The sequence below is a fragment of the Chiloscyllium punctatum genome, chromosome 24 (assembly GCF_047496795.1).
Source record: "Chiloscyllium punctatum isolate Juve2018m chromosome 24, sChiPun1.3, whole genome shotgun sequence".
Classification (NCBI taxonomy): Eukaryota; Metazoa; Chordata; class Chondrichthyes; order Orectolobiformes; family Hemiscylliidae; genus Chiloscyllium; species Chiloscyllium punctatum.
Window position 1 is genome coordinate 82,992,005 of NC_092762.1, and position 24,774 is coordinate 83,016,778.

Sequence of the window (24,774 nt, forward strand, 5' to 3'; positions counted from 1 at the left end):
CTGGACTTACCATATAAACACTGTGGCTACAAGACCAGGTCAGAGGCTGAGAATACAGCAGTGAGCAACTCATCTCCTGTGTCCCCAAAGCCTGCCCACCATCTACAAGACACAAGTAAGGAGTGTGATGGGATACTCCCCACTTACCTGGATGGGTACAGCTCCAACAAGTCTCAGGAAGCTTGACACCATCCAGGACAAAGCAGTCTACTTGTTTGGCACTTTATTCACCACCTGCCGCTCTGCACAGTAACAACAGTGTGTACCATGCACAAAAAGCACTGCATTAACTCACCAAAGACCTCTTGACATCACCTTCCAAAATCATGGCCACTACAACAACAAAAGCAGCAGATACATGGGAATACCACTGCCAATCCCAAGCTTCTCGCCATCCTACTTGGGAACATACTGCAGTTGTTTCAGTGTTGCTGAGTCAAATTCCTGTAATTCCTTCCCTGACAATCTGTACCTACTCCCCAAGGACTGCAGTGGTTCAAGAAGGCAGATCACCATCACATTTTTTAGGGCACTTGAGGATGGGCAATAAATACTGGTCCAACCAATGCTCACATCCCAGGAATGAATTTAAAAGAAGAGCAGTTCCTTCCTATCAAATAGCTCTAACATGTTTAAATACAATGATCAGGTCTCCTGGACATCTTCTGTACCCAAGGGAGTAGATGGTGTATGATGGTAATGTTGGCCTGGACAGAGTAGATGTTGGGAAGATGTTTCCATTGGTAGGAGAGACTAGGTTCTGAGGACACAGCCTCAGAGTAAAGGGAAGACCTTTTAGAATGGAGATAAGAAGAAACATCTTCAGCCTGAGAGTGGGGAATCTATGGAATTCATTGCCATAGAAAGCTGGGGAGGCCAGGTCATTGAGTATATTTAAGACTGAGATAGATAGGTTCCTGAGTATCAAGGGGATCAAGGGTTAAATGGAGAAAGTGGGAAATGGGGTTGAGAAACTTAACAGCCATGATTGAATGGCAGTGTAGACTCGATAGACTGAATGGTGTAATTTCTGATCCTATGTCTTATGGTCTTACGCTCACGGGCCTAGTAACCCAGAAACCCTGGCTAATGCTCTGGGAGCATGGGATGAATCCTCCCACAGAAGATGGAGGCATTTGAATTCAGTGAGAAAATCTGGAGTTAAAAGCTAGCCTCATGGTGACTATGTAATGCTTTATTTGCTGTTGTAAAAACCCATCAGTAATGCTCTTTAGGGAAGAAATCTGCCATCCCTACTCATTCTGGCCTACCAGTGACTGCACACCTTCTGCAATGTGGTTGATTCTTAATTGCCTCTGGGCAATGAGGGTCTGATGAACATTAGCTCGTTCTCTTTTCACAGGTTGAGAGTGTGGTGCTGGAAAAACATGGTAGGTCAGGTAGCATCCGAGGAGCAGGAAAATCGACGTTTCATGCTAGAGCCCTTCATCAGGTGCTCTTCACAGGTACTGCCTGACCTGTTATCATCTCCAGTATTTTGTATTTTTGATCAATAAATGCTGGTGCAGCCTGTGATACCCACAAGCCATGAACACACAAGAAAGAGATACGAGTTAGATGCATGCAACATGCCCCTATAAGTGTAGTCAGTCCTCTGAAACTCAAACCTGGCTGTTCACCTTCTCTACACTGCTGTCGACTGTGCAGACAGGAAGTATCATTTCTTTGCTAACCCCACGCCATCCTTTGAAAGAAACTACTGAGGTGCATTTTGTGATCTTCAAATAACTAAAGCCGCAGAGAGAATGCGAACCTGCAAACTACAAACAGACAGTGGTGGAAAAGCTCAGCAGACCAAATTAAATACAAAGTGAGAAAATCGTAAAGTCAAAGTTTCAGTTCAGTTATCTCCCTGGATAAATGTTTGTGGTGTAAGAGGTTTTAATAGAGTAATCCAGAAAGAAAAAGCAGTAAAACTAGTCCGACTTGTCTTGTACACCTCAGGACAAAGTGAGGGCTGCAGATGCTGGAAATCAGAGTCGAGAGTGTGATGCTGGAAAAGCGGGTCAGACAACATCCGATGAGCAGGAAAATCGACGTTTCGGGCAAAAGCCCTTTGTCAGGAAATCCTCAGGATGGGGCTCTGGTAAGACCAGGTTATCAAAATTTACTGATTTGTTTTAACAGGTTTTTAGCTCTGGCTAGGGAAAGAGGGGAAGACAGCAAAGAACAGAAAAGATACTGGGTGATGGGGGATGGAGTGGGGGAAGGTGAGAGAGAGGAAGACGATGGTGGGCAGCACAGTGGTTCAGTGGTTAGTGCTGCTGCCTCACAGTGCCAGGAATCTGGGTTTGACTCCACCCTTGGGTGACTGTATGCAGTTTGCACATTCTCCCTGCATCTGGGTGGATTCGCTCCGTGCAGGTTAGGTGGATTGGCCACGTTTGAAAAAGAAATTTGCCCTGAAGTGTCCAGAGATGTGCAGGCTGGGTGGGGATGGATCTAGGTAGGGTGCTCTTCAGAATGTGGACTTGATGGGCTGAATGGGATTCTATGACTAAAGCACATGATATTGGAACAAGAAACTGAAGACAGGTCAAGAGGACAGCTTTCCAGCATCTGCAGTTCTTTTGTTTTTTTGGATGGTGCACTGCTAATAGATTACCAATACCTTGGGTCTGATTTTCACTGCTGAGGTGGGTAAATCGAGTTGGGAAATTTACTCACTTGGCACGCCTGACTCCATTAGGTCACCCAGTCACGCACAGTAAACCCTCCGGGGGTCAGGCACAAGTCATTATGACAAACCCCAGAAACAGAGCTCAGGAAGCTATCCCGTTGGGTGAGATAAAAGGAAACTGCAGATGCTGGAACCTAAGGTAGACAGGCAGGAGGCTGGAAGAACACAGCAAGCATCAGGAGGTGGAAACGTCGATCGAAGGTCCACTCTGGTTCACTGACTTCATTTGCTCTGTTTTATAGGCTGGTATAGTCATTAAGGAGAGAAAGAAAGTGGCTCTAAAATTGGTAACCAGAACCAATTTCTGGTTCCTGACCCACTTTGGACACACAAGGGGTGGCACAGTGGCTCAGTGGTTAGCACTGCTGCCTCACAACCGCAGGGACATGGGTTCAATTCCACCCTCAGGTGATTCTGTGCATCGAGTTTGCATGTTCTCCCCGTGTCTGCATGGGTTTCCTGCAGGTGCTCCAGTTTCCTTCCACAGTCCAAAGGTATGCATGCGAACTGGACTGGCTATGCTACGTTGCCCTGTAGTGTTCAGGGATGTGCAGGCTAGGTGGGTTAGCTGTAGGAAATGCTGGGTTAGGGGTTTGGCCTGGACGTGACGCGCTTCAGAGTGTTGTGCAGATTTGATGGTCTGAATGGCTGCACTGCAGGGATTCTATGAAACCGCAAATGGACACGGAGCCTACTTCCAAATACTAATTAGTCAGTTTTCCCATTGTCAAAAAGTGTGGCGCTGGAAAAGCACAGCCGGTCAGGCAGCATCCGAGGAGCAGGAGAATCGACGTTGTGTGAATACCATGAATTGGCCAATTGATGCTTGAGTCAATGTGCAAAATTGGGGATGGGGTCAGGTGCAAGAGAAACATACGCCACCCATTCCGACCCCACTAGACTTCCAATGCCCCCATGGGAAAGCATAACGTCCTGTCCTATTTCTCTTCTGTAAGGGAAGACCTGAGCTATGCATAGTGTTGTCTAACCAAGATATGACTCAAGTTTACCCTGACCTCACTGCTTTTTAATTCAATCCCTCTTCAAATTAATTCCATGAATTTTCATGTTTTAATGACCTTATTAACCTGCATGACAATGCTCAGAAATCTTTGACTTTTTGGCTCCAACTGATAATTCCAGAATTCAGTAGAAATTCCCTAAAGTTGTAAAGATCACTGTCTGCTTCATCTTCCTTAAGCAATAAAAGATTCCCATTTACCTGAGCAAAGAGGTAGTCGATGACCGAGTAATCCAACACAGTGTTAATGTGTTCCTTTGTAAGACCATAGCGATAGGATTTATTGCTGCCTTGTCCAAACCAATTCGGGAAGAAAAATCTACATAGAGAGAGGGAGAGAGGTGAACCCATCAGCGTTACAATACAGGAAGGAGTACTGGGCCCCATAGGGTGCCCCTGAACAACGTGGGCTATGATGAGAAATGTGGCAGGATTGCATCAGAAGTCCAGCAAGTCCACTCTCTCAATGATGGGAACAACTCACTGCACCTTCTAGCTGAGGCCCAGGTATCAGGGGGAGGTCCTCACTTGGCAGTGGTGAGTTACCTACTGAGGAGGGGCATTATAATTGCTTGTTGATGACCTTATTAACTGCATATCTTCAATATTAATTCAATACAGCACAGGAACAGGCCCTTCGGCCTACCAGCCTTGCCTCATTAACACACAGCCTCCTGTTATATTACCTACCACCAGCAAAATGGACAAAGATTCTTGACATGGAAGTCAGAGCGGATACCCAGTGATTTTCACTCATTGCTTGCTCCAAAGGATCTCCATGTTGGACACGAAGCACCAACATCTCAGGGCATTGTCCATGAGCATCAGCCACATGGAACCCATCTTCATGAACATTGGCATCTTACATGTGCCAGCCTCTCAGCCTATCGCTGATCCACTGACAGGATGCTTCTGCACTTCAGTGCATTACCTTAGTCTAGTAACTATCTTTGGAATGTTACAGCAAGGAAATTATGCAGTCAAGGAGACACACCCAACTCGCGGACTAGACTGGACTGGGGACTGGATTGCATCTCCAGACTGTTCGCTTGTCCTTTTAGCTCTCACCCTCTCTGAGCCGACCTGGAATCTTGCCTTGTGTTCTGGCAAACTGCACCTCATCCCAAGAAACCAGGCTCACAGTGCTACTGCATTGCCATGTCTTTCGCACAGCCACAAAGAAGGAAGCTTCTCCTGTTTGTTAAGTCAAGGGAGATAGCATTCCCTCAAGAAAGGATCAAGGCAAAAGATGGAAAATTATATGCCAATTAGCCTAACCTCGGTTGTTGGTAAAATTCTAGAATCCATCATTAAGGATGAGGTTTCTAAGTTCTTGGAAGAGCAGGGTCGGATTAGATCAAGTCAACATGGATTTAGTAAGGGGAGGTCGTGCCTGACAAACCTGTTGGAGTTCTTTGAAGAGGTGACAAGTAGGTTAGACCAGGGAAACCCAGTGGATGTGGTCTACCTAGACTTCCAAAAGGCCCTTGATAAGGTGCCACACGGGAGGCTGCTGAGCAAGGTGAGGGCCCATGGTGTTCGAGGTGAGCTACTGGTATGGGATTGAGGATTGGCTGTCTGACAGAAGGCAGAGAGTTGGGATAAAAGGTTCTTTTTTGGAATGGCAGCCGGTGACAAGCGTTGTCCCGCAGGGTTCAGTGTTGGGGCCGCAGCTGTTCACATTATATATTAAGTCGTTGTCAGCTTCCAAGGACAAGTAAATGTGAACGCTGACAATTTCACTTCTTGATACCTGAAGATCCAGGTCAGTTTCAATTTTAAACAGGTATCAATCGGTGTCCTTACAAAACCAAGAAGTAAAAATGAAGAAAAACAAAGAACCATGGATGCTTGAGATCTGAAACAAATACAGAAATTTCTGGAGAAACTCAGCAGGTCTGCAACCAGGTTCTGTTGAAGAGCCACTGGACCCGAAATGTTATCTCTGCTTTCTCTCCACAGATGCTGCCAGATCTGTTGGATTTCTCCAGCAATTTCTGTTTCCTTTTTGTTTCAGTAAAGTGCATCTCCCGAAGCGCTTGATGATCGGTGACTTGCTTGTGAAATGAACTCACATTTGCCAATTTGGCAACCACAGCATTCAACCTATGCACAGTAAGATCCCACAAGCAGCGATTAACCATTTTAAATCGGAGATTAATAGATATTTGCTGATAAGGATCCGAAAGGATATGGAGCTAAGGCAAGTCGGTGAGGGGAGTTAAGAGGCAGAACATTTCTCAATAAACAGGCTTAAAATGCAAAATAGTCCATGACATTTCTTTGCAGGTTGGTATTGTTTGAGAGATTCCTGTTTACCAGATGTTAGTCCTTTCTTTGGGAACAATGCTTTGGAACTTTTTGCAATAATCAAAACCAGAGAGAACAAGAGAGAGAGAAAGAGAGAGAGACAGAGAGATCCACATTTGGTCTCTCTTTTAAAGAGCAGTGTTTCTTGACTGTGCAGCGCTCCCTGGATTATGGAGTTACATTTTGGCGATCCACCTTGGATTTAGAAAGTGATCAATGCTGTCAACAGAGTCAAGATATTTAATCTTTAACTGGGACACAGGAAGGTGTGTGTTATGACAGTGCTTATCTCTGTACATAGTGAACAGGGTAAGATTTCCTGTTTACGATCTTATACAAATAAGTCTGCCCTCCATGCTTCCAGTTAAGAGTAACAACTCAACTGCGAGGCTATCATTGCTTCATTCTAATCTTTTACTTTTGGATTTGATGTTGATCAAGGGTGTTAACAGTACAGGGTGTTAACAGTGAGGTTATCCTTCTCATTCTGAGATTCAGCAACAGATTTGGAGAGACAATGTGATATGGAGGTGTTATCACTAGATTAATAATCCAGAGACCCAGCGAGCCCAGGACCTAATTCTGCTATGGCAGATGGCGGAAGTTGAATTGATTTTTTAAAAAACCCTGGAAGTAAGAGTTTTATACTCATGTACCCTTGCTATAATCATGAAATGCTTGCCAATTGTCAGATAACAACCCATTGGGTTCACTAATGCCCTTTTGGGAAGACAATTGTCAATCTTACTTGGCCTCCATGTGACTCCAGACCCACAGTAATGTGGTTGACTCTCAACTGCCCGCTGGGCAATTAGGGATGGGCAATAATACTGACCGAATCAGCAAAGCCCACATCCCACAAATGAATAAAGAATTAATTTATTGGCCAGAGTTAGGATACCAGTATCTTAGATTATAGGATTGTAAAATGTCAGGTTCAGGAATTAATATATTTGGGTGGTAATGTGTCAATTATAGAGCTCCCTTGTCAAGTATAGGACTATAACACATGAATCAGTGCTCCATGATGTACCAGGTGCATGATTCTAACACAGTGGACTCTAGGTTGTGGATCACAGAAATTTTGTGGTGTATGAATTTCATTGCTGGTGTGATGTCAATTATGTAGGTTATACGACTAACTGTATTCAAACAGCCAAAAATCACAACACAATGTCTGACATTAGATGTGAGCCCATGATTGGACAACATTCCAAAAACAATCCTGCTTATCTTGAGAATCACAATAATAAACAGTTTAAGATTATCAGTCAGGCTCATCAGTGTGTCTTACCTGCATGTATAGAGCTAGATACATTCATGCACAGGCCCAGCTATTTATAAACAGACAAAACATGTCCAGACATTGCACCTTTTTCAACCAATCAATAACCTGGGGGCTGGCTGTCAATGCCCTGGCCAAACAGTCAACTTCCTGACTTGAATTTTAACAAAAACAAAAGGAAGGCCAATCCCATGCTACTGCACTGACCAATCACAGCCAACTTGCCTAATTTGAATTTGAATAAAAGATTGACAGTTAACTGCCTGGTGCATTCACCATGGCAATATCTCAACCAATTACCATTCAATAGCCAACAAGTCATTATTTTCTTATTATTCGCTGTGAGATTTGGTATTCTTGCATTTCAGTCCTGATGAGTACATGATAGAATTTTTTTCTCAACAATTCTCAAGTTTTATACCGCCAAGTGACTATTTCACAATTTTAAACAATTCTTTTAAATATTCCATTAGGATTTTCTCTCTAAGGAGAAATAATCGCAGTGTCTTCACTTTGTCACATAACTGAAGTGTCTCATTAAGCACTTCTCCTTTGGAGCTTGCTCCAAACGATGATACCCAGAACTGCATGCAATACTCGAGCTGTGCCTTCACCAACTTTTTAATAAAAGGTGCCAAAACTTTTTTTAATTCAGTTACAAGACAATTTACCTGGATAATTTGGGTGGGTCCTGCACGTTGCTAGACTTGACTCTTTCGTTGCTGATAGGATAGTGAAGAAGGTGTTTGGTATGCTTTCCTTTATTGGTCAGAGTATTGAGTGCAGGAGTTGGGAAGTCATGTTGCAGCTGTACAGGACATTGGTTAGGCTACTTTTGGAATATTGTGTGCAATTCTGGTCTCCTTCCTATTGGAAAGATGTTGCGAAACTTGAAAGGGTTCAGAAAAGATTAACAAGAATGTTGTCAGGGTTGGAGGGTTTGAGCTACAGGGAGAGGCTGAACAGGCTGGGGCTGTTTTCCCTGGAGCGTCGGAGGCTAAAGGGTGACCTTATAGCGGTTTACAAAATGATGAAGGGCATGGATAGGGTAAATAGACAAAGTCTTTTCCCTGGGGTGGGGAGTCCAGAACTAGAGGGCATAGGTTTAGGGTAAGAGGGAAAAGATACAAAAGAGACCTAAGGGGCAACTTTTTCACACAGAGGGTGGTACGTGTATGGAATGAGCTGCCAGACGAAGTGGTGGAGGCTGGTACAATTGCAACATTTAAAAGGCATTTGGATGGGTATATGAATAGGAAGGGATTGGAAGGATATGGGCCGGGTGCTGGCAGGTGGGACTAGACTGAGTTGGGATATCTGGTCGGCATGGACGGGTAGGGCCGAAGAATCTGTTTCCATGCTGTACATCTCTATGAGTCTATGGTCTATTCACAAGCTCCAAGTGACCCTTGACCCCACCCAACCTGTTACTACTGGCCAAAACAATTGACACAAAATGTGGTAAATTCAAGGACAACAATACCAATGTCATGAAGCTGTTGGTTTTCCTGATAACCAGGAAGCCCAGAACCAGGGATCCCAGTTTAAGGGTACAGTGTAGGCCATTTAGGGCTGAGATGAGGAGAAATGTCTTCATCCAGAAAATGAGGAGCCTGTAGAATTCTCTGCCACTGAAAGCAGTTGAGGTCAAAACATTGAATGTTTTCAAGAAGGATTAAGATGTATCTTTTCGGGCTAAAGGGATCAAAGAGGTGAAAGCAGGAACAGGAGACTGAGTTGGGTGATCTGATGTGATAACAATGAATGGCACTGAAGGCATGAAGGCCTAAATGGCCCAAGGCTTCTCCTATTTTCTACATTTTTCTGGTTTCGAGAGAGTGTGCTTGTATTGCCTCATGTCACTTATCATTAATTTCCATTTGATTAAGCTCCTGCAAAGCATTCTGGAGCTAAAGAAATAGAGAATGTTGTTGTGTCACACAAGGAGAGTTTGTTACATGAAAATAAAACTAACTCTGCACTTTCTCCTACATTCAGCCGTTCCAAAGACAGATTTGGCTTCACTTTCTGGTTTACCTCAATTTTGATTACACTCATTCAATCTCAACATTGGCTGAAAGCTCCTCTCAGCTCATGAATAGGAAAACAGAAATGATTTTCACAGCCTTTAATCGGCCAGCATTTAGAAGCAGAAATAAAACAAAGTGCATTCTAAGAATTGTTCAGGTTTATTGTTTGCTCGCCGCGCTATAAAGTCATCCCTAAAAATGGTGATGAGGGAGAGGGAGCCTGTCTTTGATGGTTCCTGTTGAAATTAAATTTAATTCATGAAAAGTGCATGAAGTAGCTGGTAACACAATCCAGCACTCAAAAGCAAATGCATCAAAAAACACATAAGTATCTCTTATTCTTTTTCAGTGTTATATTCAATATCTGACATGATGCAGTTGTACGCCCGACCAGCAAGACACAAATGACCTACTGTTGAGTAAAAGCCCATCTGGTTCACCGACATCCTCTCGGGAAGGAAATCTGTGGCCCTTACGTGGTCTGGCCCACTCGTGACCCAAGACCCCCACAGCAATGTGGCTAAGTATTTGCTGCCCTCTGGGCAATAACTGTTGCCACTGACACCAACATCCGATGAACAAAATTAAAAAGAAGAGGTGTTATAATCAATATTTAATTCTGAAACAATATCATACAAAATAAAAGACTTCTTATTCCATTGCTGTTTGTGGGAACTTGCTGTGCAGAAATTGCATGCTAAGTTTTCTACATTACAACAAAGTCTCTCCCTCATCTGGTACCAAGCTCTCCTGTTCTGAAGAAGAATCTTATGAGACTGTAAACAGTTTCTGTCACCACAGATGTTGACAGACCTGCTGAATTTCTCCTGCACTTTCTGCTTTTATTTCAAAATTCCAGCATCCACAATATTTTAATTTATTTGTTTGTAATTCAGGGACTTCTGTGTCGGTCTATGGTTATAGCAGTACAGCAATAGATTGGCCCTTTGCTTTCTGCAGATGGTTGGCTAGAAATCTTCTGCCATTGGCTTGTATTGGAAGATTTACAAGCAGTTAATCAAGCTATTGGCTTGACTACTAAGCCCTGGAGTGGGACGTGAACCCAGAGCTTTTAGCTCAGAGGTTGAGACACTATCCACTGCCCCTCAACAGTGACTGCACTTCTAAAAGTATCTCATTATCAATAAAGATCTTTGGAGCAGTATGGAGATTGTGAAAGGTGCCGTGGAAATGAAAACCTTCCTATTTAATGGTATTATTGTTGGACCAGTGATAAGGACCATTTCTCAATATTATACTGACCATTAGTGCCCACAACAAGAATGCAATATTTCACAACTTGCCTAATCCGGTATAGGACAACTTGTGGATTGGATCCATCGACTTGGAAAATGTGACTGGGAGGGTACCACACTTGCAGATCTTCAGTTGCGAGGGCGAAAAGGCTGCTGTAGACTGGCTGAATACCTGTGTTGGGAAGAGATCAAAATATCCAAACATCAAAGACAGAAGGGGCAAAGGACTGAGTCAAAGTGATAAAAGAAGATTCAAAGTTGATTGTCTCGGTTGAAAGGGAAATTGGAGTTCGGGGCTAAATGTTCGGAACTATAGGAAGGCTGCGAAGACTTCAGAGAGGGAGAGGAAGAGGTTTTATAGCAATGACAAAATCAACACACAAAAAGAGCTAGAGAAACTCAGTAGGTCTTTGGAGATAGAAGTAAAGTTGATCTTTTGATTCCTGTATGACTCTTCTTCAGAATATCAGAACCCTTCTTACTCAACTCAAAATGTTAACTCTGTTTCTCTCTCCAAAGATAATGCCAGATCTGCTGAAATTCTCCTGCATTCTCTATGTTTGTTTCAGACTTCCAGCATCCACAATATTTTGCCTTTAAGCAATTTATTGTCTTTAACATGATGCAGGAACATTATCAAATCAAATAAGACAGTAAATGGCGTAAGCAGATGTTAAGTCAGATAACCAAAAGGTTGATCAAAGAGGGGCTTTTAAGAAGTGACTTAAACAAATAAGACCGAGGCTGGAGAGGTGCAGTGACAGAATTCCAGAGTTTGGGGCTCAGGCAGCTGACATTCCCTCTAAATCCCCTTGCAGCTGTGTGAACCTCTGAGATCTGGAATTAGCCATGAACGTGGAACTGGAAGTCATTGAGTGGACTCTCTGAGTATCTGTGGTCCCCAGCAGTGGAGCGATTATGCTCGAAAATGGACATAAGGCCAGAATGAGAGGAGAACAGATACCTCAAAGGTTTGGGGTACTGCAGGAGGTTGAAGATGAAGGGAGAATATTTCCAGGGAGATGGGACTTCAGTTGAGTGGACAGCTCAGAGGAGCAGAGGCTGTTTACCTTTGGGAACAGGAGGTTGAGTGCAGAGTTTATAGGAGTGTTCAACATCATGAGGGACCTGGACAGAAAAAACAAGGAGTAACAGTTTCCATTGATGAAGAATTGAGAACCAGACCAAGTGAGTTGGGAAAAGAACCAGAGGGGACAGAGGGGTAAACTTGACATGCAATAACCATGGCTTTCAAATGGAAATTGGCAAAGGACCTGAAGGAAAATGAAAAGATATAGGGACTTTGCGGCAAGAGTAACAGCAGGGGAGGCTGAGGTGCTCTTGCAGACAGCCTGCACAGACTTGATGGGCTGAATGGCCTCCTCCTGGACTTAACCTGTTTTGAGATACTGTATGTCTCAACAATCAATCAATTCATCAACCAATCAAACAATTATTCAATTCTGTGAAATTTCGATCCAGGAGTCCAGTTTAAGGAATTGGGTTTTGACCAGTGAATGCATCAACCAACCACGTTGGTTCATCCGAGCAGCCTCGTCAGTCCAGTCCTGGATAGCTTCTAAACTCATGTCATCAACAAACCCCTCCAATCGTTACAATGTTCCAATACAAGTGGCTAATTTTCACAAAGTACATGCAAATAAATACCAGTTTTACCAGTCACCACATTGATTTCAATAGGTCCAGAGTCTCCAAATTTAATGCAAAGGTCAAAGATACATCAAGTAGTCTATTCATTTTAGCTCGTGCTCAGATTGTTGTGCTTTTCAAAAAAACAGCAAATCAGAATCTAAATCCCAGGATTAAAGTGATGCCCAGATTCCGCTCCCTATTTCTCCTTGTGAGCTTAACCACTGAAGATCTAATGCTAGCTAACCTTGTGATACTTTTATACACTTCACCTGACAAAGGAACAGTGCTCTGAAAGCTTGTGATTTCAATGAAAACTATTGGACTATAATCTGGTGTCATATGACTTCTGAACATTGATTGGTGTTATATTTTAAGATTTCTTTCACAAGATGTAAGTGTTGCAGGCTGGACCAGTATTTATTGCCCAGGTAGATTGCCTTTGAGAAGTTAGTGGCATCCTGCCCTGAGGAACCACTGCAGTCTATACAGTAGACTCTTTCTGCTGGTGAGGAGCTGGCCTTGTAAATGCATGTGAAGTCAGCGGTATCTTCATTCCCTTGTGAAAGTGGCACTCAGCCTGGCGTTAGCACATTGCCCCACTCTAGGGCATGAGGGCTTTAGCTAAGGTCCTGCAGCCTGACTGTGACACTGAGAGATTGTCCCAGTGTAAAGAGCGGCATCCTTTGGACTGGCCTACATTCCTCTGAGGTTTAGAGGACAATGGGATGTTCTCCTGCTGTGCCCTGTCCAATCTCACCAAAACTAGAATTCATGATTCATTTATCTCACATCTGTTTGCGAAATCTTGCTGTGCACAAGATGGCCTGTTATCCCACTCCCTGAAAGTGGGTCAATCACATGAGTATGGGTCATCTAGTCTTGTGAACTGGGATATCATGTCAATGGTCTATGATTGACCCTTTGGGTCCTGCAGCATTCAGCTGGTTAAATACTGCAATAATAATTTGAATTTATGAAGCTTTTTAATCAGGGGAATAACGTTCCAAGATGCTTCACAGAGACGTGAGAAAACAGTGATGAGCCAATAGAAGATGGATGTGCGTTTAACTCCAAGAATCTGTGCTAAAGGAGGCAAGTTCACTGCTGAGATGTGAGAAAGATTGATGCTACACAATCTTTTTCAAGGAGCAGTGAGATAATACGCTGCTGCTGTGATGCTTAGTGCCATTCCAGACACCAGCGAGAAATTCCCAAGCTCCTCTTTGTAATTGAGACAAGGGAGTTTTTACATCCCCTTGAAAAGGCAGCTCATTATGAGCTATGAGGAGATGCTAGAAAAACTTGGGCTGTTTTCTCTGGACCAGCGGAAGCTGAGGGGAGACTTGATGGAAGTCTATTAAATAATGAGAGGCATTGAAGCGTTGACGGTCAGAATCTTTTTTCCCAGAGTTGAAATGCCCAATACTCGGGGGCATGCATTTAAGGTTAGGGGGCAAAGTTTAAAGAGGATGTGTGGGGCAAGTTTTTTACCCAGAGAAACATCTTGGAATATTGTTCCTCTGGAACGGACTGCCGTGGGTGGTAGTGGAAGCAGATACGATAGGGGTGTCTAAGGGACTCTTAGATAAGAACATGAAAATGTAAGGAATGGAGGGACATGGACTAAAGGTAGGCAGAAGGTATTAGTTTAATTTGGCTTCATGCTCAGCACAACATTGTGGGCTGAAGGGCCTGTTCCTGTGCTGTAATGTTCTATGTTCTATGTATTTATATCTGAGGTCAGCATCTCATCTGAAAGATGGACAATGCTGCAGTCTTTTAGGCCAATGACCTCGCATGAAACTCTGTTTCACTCTCCACGGATGTTGCCTGACCCACTGAGCGACCCTCCAACACCTTTGTGTTTTTAATTGAATCATGACTTTAACACAGAACGATCCGTTATCAGTGGAAGTGACCATGAAGCTATAAAAAGCCTAGCTCATGTCCTTTCGAGAAGGTCACCAGCTGTTCTCAGCTGATCTGTCAGATATGCCATTCTAGTTTGACATTGAACTGCTTCCCCCACCCTCCACCCACCTCCCAAAGTGGTCTCACAACCCACTCTGTTTTATCGATTTGCTAGCAGTTGTGCAGTGGAGCTGGGTAATAAATACCAGCATTGCCAGTGATACCCCATGGCCAGAGACAGGATCAGATAACTGAGCAGCATGCATCAATGGGAAATGGGCTCCAGGGATTGTATGGTCTGTCCGGAGTTTTTTTTAATATTATTGTTCATTCATGAGATGTGGGTGCTGTTGGCTGGGTCAGCATTTATTGCCCATCCCTAGTTGCCCTCATAATAGGTGCCTTGCCAGACCATTTCAGGGGACAGTTAAGAGTCAACCCCATTGCTGTGACTCTGGAGTCCCAGGTAGGCCAGACTAGGTAAGGGTGGCGGTTTTCCTCAAAGGCCTTGAGTGAACTTGATGGGTTTTTACCACCATTGATAGTGGCTGCATCGTCCCTTTCAAGCTAGGTTTTAAATTCAGGTTTTCATTGATACAGATGTCACTGGATCCCAGGATGGGATTTGAAATTATATCCCCAGAACATTAACCAGGCATTCTGGATTACTAGCCCAGTGACATCAACATGAAGACATCACCTCCTCTATCGGAACTGCACCCTCCCCGACCTCGCAGCCCCCTCAATGGTGGGGCAAGAAAATTCAGACTCGGCAGTCAAATCAAATGAAAACCTTGAAAGAGCTTCCCAAAAGAACTACTCTGTAGTTTTGTTGAAAGCCTTTGTTGTTTACGTAGAGTAATGTTGAATGGACAGGAGAGTCCTGAGCAGGTTCAAAGCTTTTCCACAGAGCCCAACAGTAAAACCGAGATGGTCCTTACCGCTCGCCTTTGCTGCCGAAATACAAAGTTCTTCAGCTGTGTACCCTCCAGAATAGAATTTCAAGGTGCTTTCGCTAGGATGGGCCGTAGAGTGATAGAGATAGACCTTCAGTCCGACACCTTCTGATTGAGACCCCTCCCGACTTGTGTCCTCCAGAGCAGTCATTTCGCCAAAAGTTGGTAACGGAGGCATGGAAGGCGAAGAAACTGTCTCTTCTCTGAAAAGGAAAGACAAAAAACAAACGCTTTCACCATCAGTTGTCATGAATAGACCCATTTGTCTACTGTACAATGTTTTAATTCATTCACGGGATGAGAGATTGGGACAGCATTTATTACCCATCCCTAAATGCCCAGGGGGGAAGTTAAGAGTCAACCACATTGCTGTGGGCCTGGAGTCACATGTAGGCCAGACTGGGTAAGAATGCCACTTACTTCCCTTAAAAGACTTTAATGAACCAGATGGGTATGTCCAACAATCAACAATGGGGTTTCAGCATCATCACCAGACCTTAATTCCAGATTTTGTTTTATTGAATTCAAATTCCACCATCTGCCATGTTAGGATTTGCTTCCAAGTTTCCAGAACATTTCCAGAATCTCTGGAGTAACAGTCCAAGTAGGCCATCATATAATGCTACATGGAGTAGAATAGGCCATTCTCTCCTTGGTTTTATAGGTGAACACATTAAGAGTTATGAAATTCTTTGACAACTGGACCAGGTAGGTTCTATGAGTTCATTGATCCCTGACCGGTGAGATTAGAAAGAGGAGGTTGTTAGGTTCAAGATGTTCTGGACTGAGCTGAAGAGAAATGGCCACAGTGAATCTCTGGGATTCTCCAGCGCAGTGAGCTGTGAGTACTCCACTCTTAAGCATGTTTAATGGGGAGAAATAGTGTTGTAGAGGTTATATCAGTGGATTAGTCATCAAGAGATCCATGGGGATGCAGGGTTTGAATCCATCCACTGCCACTGATTGAATTTAACCTCAAGTAATGAATCAGGGAAATAAAGCTAGTCTCAGTAAAGGAGGCTATGAAACTGCACAGAGGCTGGCATCCCGTCACCAAGTCACCCTTTTCAGAACACAGCCTGAGGTCAGCCAGCTCAGAGTCAGTCCCTGAACTGAGGAGATTCTGAATCCCTGTTACAGTGGTCTGCTAGGGCTTCTGGACTGGCCCAGGTTAACTACCCCTATCAGAAATCTCACAGTCAACAATATCTACCTGATTCTAATCTATATAGAAACTATTGGTGATTGTTCTAAAACCTGTATATTCACTCATGTAGGGGGAAATCTGAACCCTCTCCAACTTAGTAATCTCCTTCCTATAGCATGGCAACAAGAACTTTACACAGTACTCCAACAGTGGCCTCACCAGCATCCTGTACAACCACAACATGATGTCCCAACTCCTATACTCAATGGCCTGAGCAATAAAGGCAAGGATGCCAAACACCTTGTTCACCATTCTGTCTGGCGGTGATGAAACATTCAATGAACTGTGTGCCTGTACTCCTACATCTCCCTATATCCTTCATATGTCTATTTTGTCAATCCCCTTTTGCATTCCATATATCTCAATTAGATTTCCTCTCATTCTTCTAAACTCCAGAGCGTATAGGCCTAAACTGCTCACAGTTTGTAAGCCTGACTGCAGTGCATAGTTCCTGGACTCCCAATAGGAATAATGTGATCCAACTTATCTTGTGTACTTCAAAATGAACTCCAGTATGACCAGTGCTCCCTGTTTAAGAAGGTAGCAAGGCAAAAGATAGGAGATTATAGGCTGATTAGCCTAACCTCGGTCATGGGTAAGACCCTGGAAGACATTGTGATGGATGTGATTTCTGAATATTTGGAAGTGTGTGGTAAAATAGGACAAAGCCAGCATGGTTTCATCAAGGGGAGGTCATACCTGACAAATCTGCTAGAATTCCTTGAGGAGGTAACGAGCAGGTTAGACCAATGAGAGCCAATGGATGGTTCCAGAAGGCCTTTGACAAGGTGCCGCACAGGAGGCTACTGAGTAAGATAAGGTCCCATGGTATTAGAGGCAAGATGCTATCATGGAATGAAGCTTGGCTGTATGGCAGAAAGCAGAGAGTGGGGATAAAAGGGTTCTTCTCAGCATGGCAGCCGGTAACAAGTGGTGTTCCACAAGGCTCAGTGTTGGGGCCACAACTTTTCACTTTATACATTAATGACCTAGATGAAGGAACTGGGGGCATTCTGGCTAAGTTTGCAGATGATACAAAGACAGGGAGAGGGACAGGTAGCATTGAGGAGGCTGAGAGGCTGCAGAAGGATTTGGGCAAGTTGGGAGAATGGGCAAAGAAGTGGCAGATGGAGTACAATGTGGGAAAGTGTGAGGTCATGCACTTTGGTCAGAAGAATAGAGGCATAGACAATTTTCTAAATGGCGAGAAAATTCAGATAAAGAAGTTCAAAGGAACTTGGGAGTTCTAGTCCAGGATTCTCTTAACGTAAACTTGCAGGTTGAGTCAGTAGTTAGGAAGGCAAATACAATGTTAGCATTTATGTTGAGAGGACTAGAATATAAAAACAGGGGTGTATTTCTGAGGCTTTATAAGACTCTGGTCAGACCATATTTAGAATATTGTGAGCAATTTGGAGCCCCATATCTCAGGAAGGATGTACTGGCCCTGGAGAGAGTCCAGAGGAGGTTCACAAGAATGATCCCAGGAATAAAATATAAGGAATGTTTGAGGACTTTAGGTCTGGGTCTATACTTAATGGAGTTTAGATGTATGAGGGGGATCCAATTAAAGCTTACAGAATGCTGAATGGCCTGGACAGAGTGGATGTTGAGAAGATATTTCCATTGGTAGGAGAGACGAGGACCCAAGGGCACTGCCGTACAATAAAGGGAAGACCTTTTTGAACGGAGATAAGGAGAAACTCTTCAGCCAGAGAGTGGGGAATCTATGGAATTCACTGCCACAGAAGACTGTGGAAGCCAGGTCATTGAGTATTTATTTTAAATATACTCAGAGATAGATAGGTTCTTGACTGGAAAGGGGATTGAAGGTTACGGGGAGAAGGTGAAAGAATGGGGTTGAGAAACTTATCAATCATGATTGAATGGTGGAGCAGACTCAATGGGCTGAACGTCCTAATTTCTGCTTCTATGTCTTATGGCCCTATGTTCTATTTCTAAGTACAGTAACCTCCCCAATACCCAATAATCATCGGGAATAGGGGCATCTGGGTCCATGAATCTGAGAGCTACATGAGGAACACGAGTGGTGTTTGGGAAACACAGCTCATCGCTGCTGCAAGATGAACTGATGTTGTGAAAATTAGCGCCCAGCACTGTTCATAAATACCATAAGCGAGAAACAAGGGTGAGGGGAGTGACCAAACAATTAGTTCCCAGAGTGAGAAGACCTATTCCCACCCCAATAAGTCGATCACTCTGCCTTGGGAAAGTCCTCAGGTGGTTACAATTCCAAATTACCCTTTTAAATTTTGAATTGTGGGGATCAGAAGAGGGATCAATAACTGCCCAGAGGCCGGTATCCCGTCACCAAGTCACCCTTTGCTTACATGCGCACAGACCATAGGCACTGCCCCAGCTAGCTCAGAGCCACTCACTTGAGCGAGGAGAATCCCTGAGACTCCTGTTTTATATCTGTCAGCCAGGACTCCTTGAATGGCCCAGGTTAACAGACCCAATCAGGGAGCTCATACCCAATGAGATCCACCTGGCCATCCTCATTCTAATCACTAGACATGGGGGTAAAGCAGGAAAGTGAATATGCAGAATCAGTCATAATCCTATTGAATGATAGGGCAGACTCGAAGGACTGAATGGCCTACTCCTATTCTGATTTCTTATCCTTTAGCTTTGCAATATGGAGGTGTCTTTTTAATTGTCAGTTATAGAGTCACAGAGATGTACAGCATGGAAACAGACCCTTCGGTCCAACCCGTCCATGCCGACCAGATATCCCAACCCAATCTAGTCCCACCTGCCAGTGCCCAGCCCACATCCCTCCAAACCCTTCCTATTCATATACCCATCCAAATGCCTCTTAAATGTTGCAATTGTATCAGCCTCCACCACTTCCTCTGGCAGCTCATTCCACTCACGTACCACCCTCTGTGTGAAAAAGTTGCCCCTTAGGTCTCTTTTATATCTTTCCCCTCTCACCCTAAACCTATGCCCTCTAGTTCTGGACTCCCCCACCCCAGGGAAAAGATTTTGCCTATTTACCCTATCCATGCCCCTCATAATTTTGTAAACCTCTATAAGGTCACCCCTCAGCCTCCCATGCTCCAGGGAAAACAGTCTGTTCAGCCTCTCCCTCCAGCTCAAATCCTCCAACCCTGGCAACATCCTTGTAAATCTTTTCTGAACCCTTTCAAGTTTCACAACATCTTTCCGATAGGAAGGAGACCAGAATTGCACGCAATATTCCAACAGTGGCCTAACCAATGTCCTCTACAGCCGCAACATGACCTCCCAACTCCTGTACTCAATACTCTGACCAATAAAGGAAAGCATACCAAATGCCTTCTTCACTATCCTTTCTACCTGTGACTCCACTTTCAAGGAGCTATGAACCTGCTCTCCAAGGTCTGTTTGTTCAGCAACACTCCCTAGAACCTTACCATTAAGTGTATAAGTCCTGCTAAGATTTGGTTTCCTGAAATGCAGCACCTCGCATTTATCTGAATTAAACTCCATCTGCCACTTCTCAGCCCATTGGCCCATCTGGTCCAGATCCTGTTGTAATCTGAGGTAACCTTCTTCGCTGTCCACTACACCTCCAATTTTGGTGTCATCTGCAAACTTACTAACTGTACCTCTTATGCTCGCATCCAAATCATTTATGTAAATGACAAAAAGTAGAGGACCCAGCACCGATCCTTGTGGCACTCCACTGGTCACAGGCCTCCAGTCTGAAAAACAACCCTCCATCACCACCTTCTGTGTTCTACCTTTGAGTCAGTTCTGTATCCAAATGGCTAGTTCTCCCTGTATTCTGTGAGATCTAACCTTGCTAATCAGTCTCCCATGGGAAACCTTGCCGAATGCCTTACTGAAGTACATGAGAATTCCAGATGCCTGTGTATTGGATAACAGGGATGTTACAGTAATAGTTACTTTAAACTTTAATTCTGATAGATCATATTAAACTGGAAAGGGTGTAATAAAGATTTACAAGGATGGTTTGAGTTTTAAGGAGAGACTGAATGGGCTGGGACTTTTTCCCTGAAGCTTCGGAGGCTGAGGGGTGACCTTATAGAACTTTTTAAAATCATGAGGGGCATAGATAGGGTAAATGTCCAAGGTTTTTTCTCTGGGCTGGGTGGGTCGAGAACTAAAGGGCATAGATTTAGGGTGAGAGGGGAAGTATTTAAAAAGGACCTAAGGGGCAACCCTTTACATCGAGGGTGCTGTGTATGTGGAACAAACTGCCAGAGGAAGTGGTGGAGGTGGGCACAATTACAGCATTTAAAGATCATTTAGACCAATACACGGTTTTAGAAAGTTTTAGAGGGATGTTGGCTAAATGCAGGCAAATGGGGCTAGTTTAGTTTGAGAAACCTAGTCAGCATGGATGAGTTGGGCCAAAGGGCCTGTTTTCATGCTTTATAACTATGACTTGATGACACTTGAGGTTATCTGAAGGCACTAAACTGGCCATTTCTGCCTTCATTAACAGAGCTGCTGTCTGAAACATCCCAGTCAACCGCCTCCTACAGATTTCAGCAGGCCTATAATTACTGCATTTGGATATCCACCACCATAACACCCTCAATCCCATCTCTGACAGACTGCCCCCAGAAAGACTAACAATGCTGCCAATGGTTACCACATATACCCTAGCAAATCCTTTTAAAGCTTTGAAAAATTTGATTACATAGAACATGGAACAGTACAGCACAGTACAGGCCTTTCGGCCCTCGATGTTGTGTCAATCTTTTATATTACACTGAGATCAAAATAACCTACATTTCCAACATTTTACTATCATCCATGTGTCTATCTAAGAGTGGCTTAAATATTCCAAGTGTGGTCTAACCTGGGGTCTATAGAGCTGCAGCACATCCTCATGGCTCTTAGACTCAATTACCCTGCTAATGAAAACCAACACACCACATGCCTTATTAACAATCCTATCAATTTGCGAGGCAACATTGAGGGATCTATGGATATGGACCCCAAGGTCCCTCTGTTCCTCCACACTGCCAAGAATCCTGCCTTCAACACTGTATTCTGCATTCAAATTCAACCTTCCAAAGTGAATCACTTCACGATTTTCCAGGTTAAACTCAATCTGCCACTTATCGGCCCAGTTCTGGATCCTGTCACTGTCCTGTTGCAGCCCTCCACACTATCCATGACTTCACCAACCTTTGTGTCATTGGCACATTTACTAACCTACCCTTCCACTTCCTCATCCAAGTTATTTTTATAAAAATCACAAAGAGCAGAGGTCCCAGAACAGATCCCGTGGAACATCACTGGTCACCGAGTTCCAGGCTGAATATGCTCCATCTACCACCACCCTCTGTCTTCCATGGGCCAACCAATTCTGTATCCAGACAGCCAGATTTCCCTCTACCCCATGTCTCCTTACTTTCTGAATGAGCCTACCATGGGAAACCTTATCAAAAGCCTTGCTAAAATCCATGTACACCACATCCACTGCTCCATCTTCATCAACATGTTTTGTCACATCCTCAAAGAATTCAATCAGGTTTGTTAGGCATGACCTGCCCCTCACAAAGCCATGTTGACTATCTCTACTCAAACTAGGGTTTCCCAAGTAATCATAAATCCTGTCTCTCAGAATCCTCTCCAATACTTTCCCAACGCAGGCGTAAGACGAACTGGTCTGTAACTCCCCGATTAGGAGAAAGTGAGAACTGCAGATGCTGGAGATCAGAGTCAAAGAGTGTGTTGCTGGAAAAGCACAACAGGTCAGGCAGCATCTGAGGAGCAGGAGAATCAATGTTTCAAGCATAAGCTCTTCATCTGGAATCCTTCATCCATTTTCCAATTCCCAGGATTATCCCTATTGCCTTTCTTGAATGAGGGAACAACATTTGCCACCCTCCAAACATCTGATACTACTGCAGTGGACAGTGAGGATGCAAAGATCATTGCCAAAGCCGCAGCAATCTCTTCCCTCACTTGCCATAGTAATCTTGGATACATCCCATCTGGCGCAGGGGACTTATCTATCCTCATGTTTTTGAAAGTTTCCAGCACATCCTCCTTCTTAACATCAACCTGTTTCATGCTGTCCTCACAAATGACAGGTCCCGCTCAATAGCGAATACCGAAGCAAAGTATTCATTAAGGACCTCCCCTATCTTCTGCAACTCCAGGCACAAGTTCCCTCCACTATCCCTGAATGGCGCTACCCTCTCTCTGGCTATCCTCTTGTTCCTCACATAAGTGTAGAACACCATGGGGAATAAGGAAAACCTGCTGAGGCTTTTTCATTTCCCCTTCTAGCTCTCCGAAGTCCATTCTTCAGTTCCTTCCTGACTACCTTGTAAACCTCTAGAGCCCTGTCTGATCCTTGCTTCTTCAACCTTAAGTAAGCTTCCTTCTTCTTCTTGACTAGATATTCCACATCCCTTGTCACCCAAGGTTCCTTCACCCTACCATCTCTTCCTTGCCTCAGTGGGACAAACCTGTCCAACACTATCAGCAAGTGCTTCCTAAACAACCTCCACGTTTGTGACATGTAATTCCCTGAGAATATCTATTCCCAGTTTATGCTCCACAGTTCCTGCCTAATAGCATTATAATCCTCCCTCTTCCAATGAAATACTTTCCCATATCACCTGATTAGGTAAGATAATCTTAATTAGGTAAGCCCTCAATTTACTATATGCATAAAGAAGCAGCCTAGGCTTATGCAAGTTATCCCCATCATGTTAGCCTTTCTGTAGAACATTCCAAGGTCTGAATGTTACATTCCAGAAGGTGTCTGACCAACACTCAGTACAATGGGAGCTTACCCTTCTCCTCTGTGGTCCGACCCCTTTTGACAAGAAATGTGGACTTCTGGCTGGCAACGGGATACAATTTCCTTTTTATCCATACATGGACTGTGGGCATTGCTGGCCAGGCCAACATTTATTGCCCATTTATTGTTGCCCTTGAGAAGTTGGGGGTGAGCGGCAGTCCATGTGCTGTGGATAGACCCCAAATGTCATTACGGTGGAAATTCCAGGATTTTGACTCAGTGACAGCAAAGGAGTGGTGACATATTTCCAAGTTAGGATGGTGAGTGGCTCAAAGGGGAACTTGCAGGGGGTGGAGTGAACAATGCATCTGCTTCCCTTATCATCCTAAGTGGAAATGGTTGTGGGTTTGGAAGGTTCTATCTGAGGACCTTTGGTGAATTTCTGCAGTGTATTTTGGATATAGTACACACTGCTGCTCCAGAGTATCAGTGGGAATGAATGTTTCCAGCTCATCATGGATTTAGTTGTCTGGAGCTCCTCATTCCCCAGCCCTTTGCCAATGCTGTTCACCTTGTGGGTTAGCCCAAGTATGGTACAACTCGGCGGATATCAGATATGAAGTTGTTGTTACATATTTTGTGAGGTCATTGTTATGTGGCTGTTGTAGCCAGTTGCAATATTCCATAGTGTGACACCATCTCTTCAATTTCCCTCACAGTCATATAAGCTCTCAAATAGCACTGGTCCTGTGCAGTCTGATTGCCTGTACTCAGATTACATGGGTACATGAGGTGTATCTGAGTTTAACCAGCCACAGGCTCTAGCACAACCAGAGGTCACTGCTACGTGGAGTATATACTCAAAGATTCACTGGCTCCATGTTACTCCCACACTAACCTCTCTGTCCTTGGCCCCCAGTGCTGTACCAAAGTAAGCTTGAGGAACAGCAGCACATTTTTTGATCAGTCACTTTGCGACTTTGACAATTTCAGATCATTGCCGCTTTTTCCATTTTATCAGGTGGCAGCTGTTGCTGCTATTTACACTCGCTCTACACACATCTTTGCTTGTTCAATTATCTCTTTCTTGTCTTGCACCATCATCCTTTTTGTCATTTAATCTCTTCTGCCTGACAGCACATTACAGATCCCTCACCACCCCACCACCACCCCACCACCACCCCCCCCACCCACCCCACCCCCACCTCTGTATTCTGTTAACTGCTGAAAAACCCTCTCTAACTTTTTCCAGTTCTGACAACAGGTCATCAGCCTGAAATCTCAAATCTGTTTCCCTCTCCACCAAAGCTCTTAAACAAGTTGAGCATTTCAAACATTTACATTTGTATTTCATATATCTAACATCCGCCACATGTGCGTCAACAATCAGATTGTACAATTATTGGGGTTCACTTGGAAAATACCCACACCTTCGCACATTCTGGGATATCTTTGAGGTGCACGTGACCCTGTGCCCGAATGAAAATAATGGGGTGAGCACCACGGCTCCCTGAGAGTTTCACTGTCCAGCTTGATCGTTTTGTTGTTACTTTGTCATGGAATGTAACGTTGCTGGCAAAGGCGACATTTATTACCCATTGGCGTTGAACTGGGAGGCTGAGTAGGTCATTTCAGAGGGCAGTTAAAAGTCAATCACATTAGTCTGGGTGTGGAGTCAGATGTAAGCTAGCTGGGGCTGCAAGAA

General features: G+C 44.1%; 1 protein-coding gene across 1 annotated transcript in view; it reads right to left on the reverse strand.

Moving 5' to 3' along the window:
* LOC140494758 (tyrosine-protein kinase JAK2-like) overlaps window positions 1-24,774 on the reverse strand; it is a 113,448-nt gene that overhangs the window by 60,713 nt on the left and 27,961 nt on the right. The window contains exons 2-4 of the mRNA XM_072594325.1: window positions 15,109-15,326; window positions 10,652-10,775; window positions 3,924-4,041 (exon numbers count right to left, since the gene is read on the reverse strand). Of these exons, the coding sequence (XP_072450426.1) occupies window positions 3,924-4,041; window positions 10,652-10,775; window positions 15,109-15,301 (435 nt within the window). The 5' untranslated portion in view covers window positions 15,302-15,326. The remainder of the gene's footprint in view (window positions 1-3,923; window positions 4,042-10,651; window positions 10,776-15,108; window positions 15,327-24,774) is intronic.